Raw genomic sequence first — 14,005 nt, forward strand, 5'->3', positions numbered from 1 at the left:
ATTCCAAGTAACTACTTCAAAATGGAATTGTAAGACAAAGCCCATTTGTTATTTGACTTGTTCAGTTTTTATGTTTTGTTTAACCTATTTCATAGAGTACTGCTCATGGGACCAGGAAGGTTATTAGTGAGCTAGGATTAAACTTCCATCCACAGATGAACAGCCAAGGTAATGTGCAAAAAAATGCTAGATTTCAAATCATGACAGGGTCAAAGTAGATGGAGAAGGGGGGAGAGATAGTACAGAAGTATGAAGTAGAACCAATGCAATAGCCAACTGTGCAAAATCAGACACAGAGTGCTATATGACAGACAGAAAGAAAAATGGGTAGTAAAAAGATATTTATATTTTCAGGCATCAAGTTCAAAGGGAGCAACAGTATGAGGATATGGGATTTGCAGAAACAACTTGTCAAGGGAAATGTTTTGGTCCCTCTCTGTCCCCTATTACTTGGAACTTGAAGAAAGTACATTAAATTGAAAAGCCTAGTTCTGTGCTAGTTCTGTGGCAAGTTACTTACTATCCTCTTGTACTTCTTTTCAATTCCTTATTGTTAGCTCTCAACTTACAGGATTTAGTCTCTGTTTTTATCTACTTTTATCCTGTCTTGTACTGTAACCCTTTAAGGCCATAATCCTTTATCTTACTGATTTTCTATTCTTTTGCACTAAAATAGTCTTGCTTCCTATAAACCAAATGCAATATTGTACCCTTCTAAGATGGAGGGACCTCCTGTGAAGTTACAGTGAACTACGTTCAAGTTAGTTATATTCAGGAACATAACTGAAGACAATAGCTTTCTTCCCAGCCTTCCTGCCTCCATCACTATTAAATTTTCCTCTGAAGCTTTCAAACCTGAACACATGATTTTTTTTGAGACTCTTTTTTTAAAATTATACTTTAAGTTCTGGGATACATGTTCGGAACGTGCAGATTTGTTACATAGGTATACACACGCCATGGTGTTTTGCTGTACCCATCAACCTGTCACCTACATACCCATCATCTACGTAGGTATTTCTCCTAATGCTATCCCTTCCCTAACCTCCAACCCCCACAGGCCCCGGTGTGTGATGCTCCCCTCCCTGTGTCCATGTGAACACATGATTTTTTAAAATGCATTGGTTTATTCTGAGTATTCATCATCATCCAGTTGTGAAAATAGTTACTATATATAAAGGCTAAAAGAATTGATGGAAATGGACTGTAAATAACATGGATTTCTAAACATGTTCATTAGAATTTTTCTTTTGATAGAATTCATAGTGTCCAGAGAATATTAGGTTGTAGTATGTGCTCAAGTACAAAAGTATTCTTCAGGTATAGATTAAAAACATAATTAAAGCATTTTAATGTGATCACTTTAAACGTGTTTTTAATTTGTACTTAAGGAATATTTTAAATGAACTACAAATGTCTGGCTACTCTCTCTTTACAAAACAAACGTTTTGCATCTCAGAGAATTACAAAAACTGGGTTTATGGGTCCAGATACTGTTTTTAATGCAAAGATGGGTAAAATTAGTACTTACCTTTGATACTAAATCAATATTAAATCTCCTGCCTTCTTTAATAATTTGCGAGTAAGTAATTCTGTTTTTCTTTGGTTGTTCTGTGGTATCTTCTGCTATAGGCACATTTTCACTCACGTCTTCTGCTGAAGTTGATGGCACACAAGTTTTATCATCACAATGGTTTTCTTTTTCCCCTGTCACTTCAGCACCATTTACTTCTAGCGCATTCTCTGGATCACTGCTTGGAGTTTGTTCTGTGAGCATTTCACAGTTCATAGTGCTTAATGACTCATCCTCCATAGGTAGGAAGGAAGAATCTGCAGCTTCTGTGGAGTTTGCAGATGTCACAAGAGCATGATTTTTCTGCAGTGCACCAGCCTCTTCTACATCTTCATGCAAATCCTGACTAATAAGAAATTATAATAATAAACACCAGGCTTTTGTTAATTCTACCCTGCTACATTTTTATATTGCTTTAACTTTTCACAGCAACTTTTATTCCTTTACCCCTTTTATCAAGTTCAGTGTACGTTTTGCTTATGTGACTCAGACATTAAACATTCATCTGTTCATGTTTCAGTAAAATAAGAAACAAAATTAAGATTTGAAAAATATAAAGATTTCACGTCACATGCACATTTTTGAGAATTTAAGACAGGGGAGTTGTATTTTGGAGGCAAATTACCACAGTGATGAAGAACATAGTCTTCAGAATAACAGATCTTGGTTCAAATCCTGACCATATGACTAGTAAGCTCTGTGAACTTAGACTAGTTATTTATCCTCTCTGAGACCACCTAAATTACCCATCTATGAAACAGAGATAATACCACCCACCTCACAAGGTTGTTCTGAAGATTAAATTAAGTACTGCATGCAAAGAGCCTGACACAGTGCTTGGGACATAGTAAATGCTCAACAGTGGTAGTTATCAACATTGTTATTATTGAGGAATTCCTGACTTGGTGATATGACCGAAGACCTTCAATAAAGGGAAAAAAAAATCTGCCTTGAAAAGATTAAGTTGGCCTATCACAATGTGGTGTCTAATAGGACCTTTCTGTATAATTTCCTGCCTTTTTTAGCACTGATGTCTATTACTCTAGTCGAAGTCCCATTTCCAAATTTATTATTAGAGTTAACATTCTCAGTCCACCATTGTCTTGATTTATAGAACAGGCTCCCATTCAGTCTGTCTGCTTTAGCAATTTCTGTATGATATTTTATCCTCCACAGAGCCCACTATTTTCACTGAGTTGCCACACTGCTCAATATCTGGCACAATGCTTTGTATGCGATTGGTCTTGGCAACTAAAATTCTGCTAGTTGACTGATCAAGAACTAACAATAGCCCTTCCTTATAACAAATCTAAAACTTACCCCACAAAAAAATCTTCCTCTTCCTGTCTCTAAATCAAACCGTCTTCCTTATTTACTAATCTTCTGGCTTCATCTCCACCTACTTTCCAACATGGCATCTCTAACTCCAAATTTATCAATTCTAATTGTCAAATCATGATAGTTTGGTTCATATCATTTGTCTCTTCTGTCCTTTTCTTCCCACTCTGCATAATATCACAATTCTTCCATTCTCAAACATAATCACATACTTTAACAAACGACTTTAAGAAAAAGTTTAAATTTCACTTTGAATTAGTCTTCCTTAGCCCAATTACACTCATCACTCTATTATACCATGCTCCCATAATACACACATGCAGTTTACCTAGCATGTATTTATCCATTCCTTTTTAATAATCTTTTGGTTTTCCAGTATATCCTTTATCTTCCCAATCAGACTGTAATTCCTGGAGGGAATACCTTAGCACCGTTCCTTCTGTGCCCCACACAACACCTACTGCACTGCTCTATAGATATGGTATCTGATAAATGCTTGATGAATAATGGTTTATACATGCAAAGGCTATTTTTGTTTCAAATGTGAAACAAACTTCTTGCCAAAAACACAAAAAATAAGGCCAAGAAAAAAACATTGTATTGCAAATTAGAAAATCTGAGTTAAGTGAAAAAAATAATTGTCTTATTAAAAATAACACAATAAACACTACAAAAACAAAGAGGGGCAATGAAAGAATAACACTCAAATGTCAAGAAATAAAATGCCACATTTACTGTTATAGTAATTCTAATAAAATCTAACAAAAAAACAAATTGATATCATTAATGTTACATGAATACTTTTGAGATCTAGGAAACTGAAGTGAGGAAAACATCCATGTTCTATCCCAGACTCATCACCTAGGAAATACTTGCAAGTCATTTAATCTGTCTGATTCACCACCTATAAACTGGGGATCAGTCCACCTGCCCTACCTTTTATGAAACTGTTGTGAGATAAGAAAGTTAACATATATGAAAAGTAGTTTATAAACTATAAAAGGTTAGTCAAATATAAGATACTAATCAGGCCGGGCACGGTGGCTCACACCTGTAATCCCAGCACTGTGGTAGGCCGAGGTGGGTGGATCACTTGAGGTCAAGAGTTCAAGACCAGCCTGACCAACATGGTGAAACCCCATCTCTACTAAAATACAAAAATTAGTCAGGCGTGGTGGTGGGCACCTGTAATCTCAGCTACTTGGGAGGCTGAGGCCAGAGAATTGCTTGAACCCGGGAAGTGGAGGTTGCAGAGAGCCAAGATCGACCCATTGCACTCCAGCCTGGGCAACAAGAGCAAAACTCCGTCCTAAAAAAAAAAAAAAAAAAAAAAAAAAAAAGATACTAATCAAATAAGATATTGTTAAACTGCCCATAGCTCAATAGTCAACTCAAAACCTGTATGCCTAGGTTTTCTGCATTCACATGATGAAATCTCATTGGTCATATAAGCATATGATAGCATTGCCATTAACAACATTAAGAACGAAGTGCAATAACATGAAAGGTGATTTGTATATTTTCTACAGAATTGTTCACACTCTGTATTCACTTTTATTATTTTGAAAACCAACAAAACTAAAGTGTGTTCCAGGAGGGATCTAAGGGGATAATTTTCAGCAAAAGTTCCATGCCTAATTTTTTTTTTTTTCAGTAAAAGTTCTACACCTAACTCTTAAAGAAAAAGTTCCATGCCTTTAATTATAAGAAATGACAGGATAATTAATTACACTTTACAGATAAGACCGAATATGGCAACTTCTCTTATTACAGACTACGATGATGACACTGTGAAAATTGAGCATAGCAAATGATCTAGTCAGGGATTCTCTGTTACATTCTGTGATGGGGAGCCTTATAGAGTGAATGAAATACATTAACCAGTACTGAACAACCTGGAAGATATAAGTCAAAATACTTAATTAAAGGTATAAGCGAAGAGAAGAAATTCTTCAGAAATTTTTTCTATATCAATAAACTATTGTTTTACTGTTCTGAACATTATAATTTGGTGAGATTCCTATCACTACAGAAAACACAAGCAATAAAAACATGACACTGTCCTCACTTTGCATTAAATACAACCACAGTATTTTTGGAGTTCTGCCAAGGTTGAAGTTAATACCTAATGAGAAAATATAAAGATACCCAAAAGCTCCTAAAACTCCACGTACATCCTCAGAAAGCAAAATTCTGCTCATCTAAAAGGGCTATCTTCCCCCAAATGTAAAACTTTATACTGTGGTAAAAGACATTTTCTTAAAGAGATATTCAACCTTTCAGAGAAAATCTCAGAATGCAGTAATAGTTCAATTCTATTAATTTAAAAGTGTTTGAAAACTATAAAAACACATTTACCAGTTACAAAATAATGTAGCTGCATTAGAAGCCTTCAAACGAACCTTGGAGTTCTAAGATATTATGTTGATTTTAAAACATACACAGGTGCTCCTCAACTTATGATGGGGTTACATCCTGATAAACCCAATATAGTAAGACAAAATGCATTTAATACCCCAATAAAACCATTATAAAGTTGAAAAATCATTAAGTCAAACCATCATAAGCTGTAGACTGTTGATAAAGGAAAACAATCTGCATCATTAGTTCTTATACAAATGTTCACAATCAAAATTGATTTCACAAATTAAATTTAGTGTCATTTACATTGCTAACTTTAATTCCAAAGGTCATTTATAATATAACAATATTTTTGAGATAATTTCTCTTAATAAAAACTGCTTAACACTACTTTTTGTAAGTGCATTTTTCACTAATTGCCAAAATTCACATATTACTCTGAGAGTTTGGAGGTATAAATTCTGATATCATCTAGTACTGCTTACCAATTAATAGTAATAACAAAGAAACACCTCAAAGTAAATGTGTCTTATGAATACTCTGTAACAGCCTTTTAGAGGAATCAAATGAAAAACTGAGAAACAGGTGTTTAATTTATTCAGCACAGGTGTTCACCATTTATCTTTTAGCCATTTGTACCTTTTCTTACCCAATACGACTTGCTGCTGACATTGTATTCTTTTACTTTGATGTTTATACTTTGTTCTAAGGCCATTTGTATCTGATTTTCACAGTACATATTATACTGCTACCCAGCTGTTTATTCCTAAAATAAATGTTTAATGGCTATTCATAAGAATTACAAAAATCAGACTATTCAAAAATTGTTGTTCTACAAAACAGCAATATAAAAATGAAATCAATTTTGAACTGCTGCAATATGATACATTGGTAGATATATATTTCCCTGTTTATTACCAACCTAAAAGGTTAACACATACTATAGAATACAGGTGAACTATCAACCTCTTGTCATGTTTACCCAAGAACAAAAGTTCATAAAATGGTGTACAGCAGGACTGGTGGTTGTCTACTCAACAACAAATACCCTTTTTCTCCTTGCTTTAAGAGCTCCAATTTTGTTCCAATATTAGAAACTGCTTAGCCCTTAGGGATGGATCATGACAGATCAAAACCAATTATGATAACTTCACCTCCCTTTGCTGGTGACTGATTTAGAAGTAAGTACATTATCCAGTTTAAGCCAATAAGATAATGAAGAGTCTGTTTGGGGCCCTTGTTGAAGACTGTCCAGTAAAATAAAAAAGCATAAACATGTTAGGAAAACCTCTTCCCCCTTTTCTTCATGTTGAGAGATTTTTTGTTATGTAAGAGCCTCTTTGAAATCCTGGCAAACATCTTGTAATTCCAAATGGAAAGCTAAGAGAAATGTGGAGTGCTACCCCAGTGCTCTGATGGGCTGAAGCAGCACAATTACAAATCCTCGACTTACCCACCCACCCGCTTACGTATGTACTTGTTTAAACTACATTTAGTTGGGCAGTGGTTCAATTCTGGTCTAAAACACACTTAACTGTAGACAGTGATGAGTAATTTCCTCTAAATTGTAAAAATTACAAGTGATTTTACATTTTATTTTTATTCCTTTCTTCTAATTGATATTATTGTTCAAGAAACTCCTGTTGCTTGTATAATTTTTAAGGGAAAATTTAAGAATTCAAAATAAATCAGTAGAATTTTAGATTCCTATTACAAAAAAATCTTTATTTTTGGTATGAATATAGAGTTGGTTCATTTAAATGTAACAAGTAAGTTTTCACCCTGCTTTAATAGTATATCAGAAAAAGGGAAACAATGCTCAGTAAAATGCAGAAAATAGGGCAGAAAATGTATAAAGTTATTGTTAATATTTTAGAAAGATAAAATCTCTTCTCACTAAAGAAACTAGATGACTTTATGCAATTAACAAGCAACAAGATTTTACCTAAGAATAACCTGAGTTTGTGTGACTTAAGTGTGAATTAATATATTTCACCTTTTTATAGTCTGTTAAAGATCTAAAACTAGAAACAATAGCTACTTTTATTTTCTCAGATAAACTATGAAACTATTACATGGTAAGAAAGAAGAACTCTCATACACTGTTGGGAGGAATGCAAATCAGGAATGCACATTATGGAAAACAGTATGGAAGTTCCTCAAAACATTAAAAATAAATCTATCATATGATCCAGCAATCTTCACCCTCACTACTGGGTATATAGACAAAGGAAATGAAATCAGTAGGTTGAAGAGACATCTGCACTCCCATGTTTATTGGAGCACTATTCACAATTGCCAAAATATGGAATCAACTTAAATGCCCATCAACAAATGAATTAATAACGAAAATGTGGCATATATACACGATAGAATACCACTCAGCCATAAAAAAAAAAAAAAAATTAAATCCTGTCATTTGTGACAACATGGATGAGCCTGGAGAACATTATGTTAAGTGAAATAGCTGAGAACAGAAAGAAAAATACTGCATGATCCCACTCATATGTGAAATCTAAAAAACTTGATAGTGGTTACCAGAGACTGGGGAGAACAAGAGGGAGGGGAAGATGAGGAGAGGTTGGTCAGTGGGTACAACGTTACAGTTAGGTAGGAGGAATACATTCTGGGACTCTATCACACAGTAAGGTGACTATAGCTAACAATAATGCATTGTATATTTCAAATAGCTAGAAGAGATGATTCTGAACGTTCTCACAAAAAAAAAAAAATGAAGGTTTAAGGTGAGGGATATGCTAATTAGCCTGATTTGATCATTTCATCATTCCACAAAGTTTATATGTATCAAAACATATAAATATATACAATTACTATGTATCAATTTTAAAAATCCCATGGCATATAAACTGGTCTCAACAACTAAAGAATATCGGATTTTTCCCATAGCTTCCTAACACTAGGAGTTAGGTACTTTAATTTCTCATTATAGATATAACTACATTACAATACTATATAGTATTCCAGTAAATTAAAGTAAATGCACTTTCTTAGGTGCTAGTCTTCACAAAGGAAATACTTTATTCACTTGGTGGAATGGTTGGTTCCCTTGTTGTACACACCCGTGTTTACCTGATGACTGAAATACATGATACAATGGAAATAGTACAGGTTTTTGAGTTAGAAACACACAAGTTCAAATTTGGTTCTGCCATCTCTAGTATTCCCTGAGCTTCTGTTTGTCAGTAAGATGTACCTATAGCTCATGCGCATGACTGTTGCATAGAACAAATGAAATTAATATGTAAAGCAACAGGTTATAACAGTTGCCACAAAGATAATATCCAATAAACGCTAGTCCTTTTTCATTTCCCTTCCATTAACTTGACTGTGTGATCACAAAAAATCACTTCAATGAAAAACAATTTTTGTAGAGCAAAAATATTTTAGGTACAAAATATTAAGTAGCCCACTTATTGTAAGGAAGAATCAGGCAAACAAAGCTCTGATAAAACAATCTGGATAGTTCTTTACAGTTTATGATGCTTGAACCTAGCCTATGATAGAATAATTACTACAATTTACATTTTAGTATTTAGCCTGTTTTGCAATACCCAAACTATTAAATTTAATGTTGAAATGATCATGAAAACCTTTAAGTTGAATAATACTTCAGAATATTTTTTAAGTCATGACAATCAAAAAATAACTATCCTATATATTTATATTAGAATATATGTGTTAGAATACATAATATATAAATACACCCTATATATTTGTATTATAATACATATATTAGAATTATATTGCCCAAATTCTTTGAGGTATTTTCCAAGCAGTGGCAATGGGTTTGCACTAATCCATTTGAATTCTTGCCCAGTCCTCCTTGCAATCAAAGATAAAAGGGCTATCAGTATAGCTATAATATTGCTTATGACCAAGAAATATACATCTTACTCTTCCTTAATGTTAAATAATCAAGTGGCATATATGAAAATCAAACCACAGGCCGGGCGCGGTGGCTCATGCCTGTAATCCCAGCACTTTGGGAGGCCAAGGCAGGCAGATCATGAGGTCAAGAGATCGAGACCATCTTGGCCAACGTGGTGAAACCCCGTCTCTACTAAAAATACAAAAATTAGCTGGGCATGGTGGCATGCGCCTGTAATCTCAGCTACTCGGGAGGCTGAGGCAAGAGAATCGCTTGAACCCGGGAGGCAGAGGTTGCAGTGCGCTGAGATGGCGCCACTGTACTCCAGCGTGGTGACAAAGTGAGACTCTGTCTCAAAGAAAAAAAAAAAGAAAGAAATCAAACCATAGATTCTACCATAATATACACCAACTCTATAAATAAGCTAAGTCATCTGGTCTAAAGTGACAAGACACATCATAATATTTTAGCCTTCATATCATTATGAAGTCATTTTTACATGATGTTTTAGAAATTTACAAAAACATTTAAAACAATATTCCTCATATATAGTGCACCAAAGATTCAAGTTTGACTTATATCTATTTACTTGCTTGATACAAGCAAATACACTAAACTCTTGGCATGAATAATCATTTAAGGATAGTACTTTTGATAATTTGTCATTTGGCCAGATTATAGACTTGAATTGCATATGCTGAGACACTATGTGGAAGAACAATATATTCAGCAAATGAGAGACCTCAAATGATTACCCAGCATTAGTGTATAATTAAAATGTCCTCAGGAAGTGATGAGAACTTCCTTTCTGGGAAAAAAGAACAAAGTAGGGCTTATTAAGCGATCCTAAGGATAAGCAGAAACACAATTAACCTGTGGCATAAGGCTGTGGATGGAAAACACATGACTCACAACAGAAAATAGATTCTTAAAAACAAAACTAAACCAACAAACAAAAAAAGCAGCCAGTGAAAAGAAAGACGTAAAACTTTTCCTCTTTACTGAACACATAATTATCTAGGTATCCCAAGCAATCTACAAAAAAGCTTCCAGAACTGGGAAGTAAATTCAGTAAGATTTCAATAAATATCCAAAATCAAAACATAAAAGGCAAGTGCACTGCTAGATAGTAGCAATGAATATGTGAAAACCAAAATTAAAAAGACAGTACCATTTATAATTGTTCCAAAGAAAATTAAATATTTAGGTATGCAATTAACGAAACATGTACAGGATCAGTATGCTGAAAATTACAAGATTCTATTGAAGAAAATCAAAGATGAGCTTTATAAATAGAGAGACATACCATGTTCATAGATTAGAAGACTCAAAATAATAAAGAGGTCAATCCTCCCAAACTAATCTATAGTATTAAAGCAATTGTTATCAAAATCTCAGCAAGGTTTTTCTTTAGACATAGACAAGTTTATTTAAACATTTATATGGAAAGGCACAAACTCTAAAATATCTAAAACAATCTTGACAAGGAAAAATAAATTGAGAGGAATTTATCTAAGAGTAAAGCCTATCATATAGCTTCAGTAATAAAGATAATGTGATATTGGTGGAGGAAAAAACAAATAGATCGAACAGAATAAAGAACATCAAAATAGACCCATCCAAGTACAATCAACTGATTTTTGACAAAGGTATAAAAGTAATTCAATGGAGGAAGAATAGCCTTTTCCATAAATGGTGTTGAAGCAATTGGATATCCTTAGATCGAAAAACAAAAAAGAACACTGACCTAAACATCCAACATAAAACTATAATTTAAAAAAAAATAAGAGAAAATCTATACCTATAGTTAGGCCAAAAGTTCTTAGACTTCACACCAAAATAATCATCCAATTGATCAATTAGATCTCATCAAGATTAAAAATATTTGCCCTGTAAAATATCCTATTTAAAGAGGATGAAAACACACCCTAGAGACTTGGGGAAAATATTCTCCAAATACATATCTGACAAACGACACATATCTAGAATGGATTTTTTTTAACTCTGAAAATTCAACAGTAAGAAACTAATCCAATTTTAAAACAAGCAGAAGACATGAACAGACACTTCACCAAAAAAGGTTTATGGACGGCAAATAAGAGAACATGAAAAAATATTCAAAATGAGCCATCAAAATGGCTAAAATAAGAAAGTGACAACATCAAATTAAGTATGTGGAGAAACTGGATTACTTACACATTTCTGGAGGGAATGTAAAATGGTATAGCTCCTCTGAAACAGCTTAGCAGTTTCTTTTAAAACCAAATATGTAATTACCATATGACCCAGCAATTATATATTAGGTATTTATCCCAGATAAATGAAAACGTTTATCCCAGAGAAAGTCACATTAAAACCAATGCATGCACAAAATTGCATAACAGCTTTATTTATAATAGCAAAAACTAGAAACAGTCAGATGTTTTTCAATGGTTGAATGATTAAACAAACTGTGGTAAATCCATTACTGTGGAATACTATTCAGTGATGAAAAATGAACAAACTACTAATGCAGACAACAACCTGGATGAATCTCCAGGGAATTATGCTGAGTTAAAAAAAAGCCCATGCCAAAACATTACATACTATACAGTTCCATTTACATAATATTCTTAAAATGACAAGATTATAAAGCTGGAAAACAGATTAGTGGTTGCCAGGAGTTATGAATGGTAGGGTGAATAAGAAGTAGATCAGATGTGCTAACAGAAAAACAATAGTAGGGGTCCTTGTGGTGATAGAACTGCTCTGCTCTGTAACTTGACTGTGATAGTGAATACATGAACCCACAAATGTGATAAAATTGTATGGAACTAAATACACACAAACTCCATATCTGCAAAATGTAACATTAGCATCACTAACACATATGTTTCAAAAAGCAACGACAAAAAGCCAGAAACCTGTACCATATTTTTCATTATTTACAAAAGGGTAGCCATGAAGATTTTGTAATGTATCCTTTAAAAATGTTAAAGATCTACTATATAGTGATACTCTTACTTACTCAAGAGGAAGTAAGAGAATTTTCTAGATAACAAAAGCTCGTCTCTTAAAATGGTACAATTTTTATTCTAATCATTTTTAATACTTGTCTTTCTAAAACATACTTCAAATCCTCTACTTTTTCAAGTAGAGGATAAAGAACATTATGTAACTTTTGCCTGAAGACACTGGGATACAATTGTGATCATCACCCGTTATACTGGACTATAATATAGTGATGGCCTTAAGGGATCTTCTGACATGAAAAGCCACTTACCCATACACTAAATGGCCCAAAGTATGCTTTCAGCTTGCCGATGCTGTCTTCTTTATTATTCTACCAAGTAGCACTTAAAATAGTAGCATGTTAGAGCCCAGAGAGACTTCTGAGATCGCCTAGTCCAAACCCCTCCAAACACGTTTTATTAATGGCAAAACATAGACTCAAAATAGACATCTCTTGCTCAGTATCACATAGCAAATTAAGGACTATAACCCTAGTTTCCATGTGGTTCTCAGTTTGCCTGCCTCTAGCAGATACCCCTTCCTATTTGCTGCTTTAAACTACAATGCTAGGGGGAAACACAAACACGCACAACACACCCATAGAGAGACACACACACACACACACACACACACACACACACACAGAAAATGAGGTTGTCAGAAATAAGTATTAAATAAATAAGGCTTTTGATTTAAGTGAGTGCTGATGATAACCTCTTGTATAATGTAAAATTTTGTGACAACTATTTTGGCCCTAGCCTCTTTCATATAATTTCAAGTTTGTGAACATGATCCAAAAGATTAAGGAAGCCAGTCTTGCTGGGGCTAAGTGAGATATTGTTAGTCCTATTTACCCATGTTGCCAGCACTTACTATAGACAGCCCTTACAAATGGATTTTCTGTACTTTCTCTACTTTCCTGGATGTTCTCAAGGCTTTTCCTGCTTAGGAAATAACCAGCTATTATTTTCCTGACATTAATAACCAGCTAACTTTTCCAAGTGAATTAAGACATATAGAACATTACCCAATTCACTGTTTGCCCCACACTCTAACTGGCAAGAGGAACATATAACAGTTCTATTTCACTGTCTTCAAACAAAACTTCCACCAACAACAATTTAGTTTCTCACTTTGAGAAGTTATACAAATGAAACTAAAGAGATCAGGAACTGAAAATAAGATAATTTTCTTTGCATTCAAAATGTATCAACTCAGCCATTAGAAACTATTAACCTCAATTATCATAAAAAGTAATCAGTGGCCTTGAAGTAACAAAAGTATAATACCTCTCGGAAGGCCAGTGTGACTGTCACTATATTGCAGTCAAGCTATATTCATGGGCACACAAAAGTACACAAGAAAGTTACCAAATATTTATTCCTCATTTCATTAAAGCATATGTCTTTTCAGTTGAAATCATCTTCTGTTTTAAATCTTTCAGCACTGGATCTGAACAATAGCTAGTGAGCTGCACCTTTTCATACCAAATGGCATTTAGCATTATACAAATTATAAGCTATACCAGACATTTCAAAGGCTGCGCTTTTACAGAAAATCACAGAACACAAACTGCTATTACAGGGAAAGAATGCTACTTACATGAAAGATATGAACATAGCTTAAGAAGTCAAGCACGTTCCCAAACTTTTCACAGGCTCATGCTTAACACTCTGCCACAAAAATGATATGTAAGATGACAAAGCGTATCCTGAAGAATCTCTGGTGTATTGAATTTTAAGTTTTAATTACTATTAAAGTGCCTGACAGTCTGATGTTCTAAACCTCTGGACTCTACAACTACTTGAATGACTTAACTATGTGATTATTACCTTTTAACCTGTCAATCATAT

The 14,005-nt window shown here is 33.9% G+C and overlaps 1 protein-coding gene across 3 annotated transcripts in view; it reads right to left on the reverse strand.

Annotated features, from left to right (window-relative positions):
* Positions 1–14,005, reverse strand: part of CHM (CHM Rab escort protein) — a 190,924-nt gene that overhangs the window by 99,413 nt on the left and 77,506 nt on the right. For all 3 annotated transcript variants that reach the window (XM_050776351.1, XM_050776352.1, XM_050776353.1), the window contains exon 5: positions 1,532–1,919. In XM_050776351.1, coding sequence (XP_050632308.1) covers positions 1,532–1,919 — 388 coding nt within the window. The remainder of the gene's footprint in view (positions 1–1,531; positions 1,920–14,005) is intronic.

Source organism: Macaca thibetana, chromosome X, assembly GCF_024542745.1.
Source record: "Macaca thibetana thibetana isolate TM-01 chromosome X, ASM2454274v1, whole genome shotgun sequence".
NCBI classification, from domain to species: domain Eukaryota; kingdom Metazoa; phylum Chordata; class Mammalia; order Primates; family Cercopithecidae; genus Macaca; species Macaca thibetana.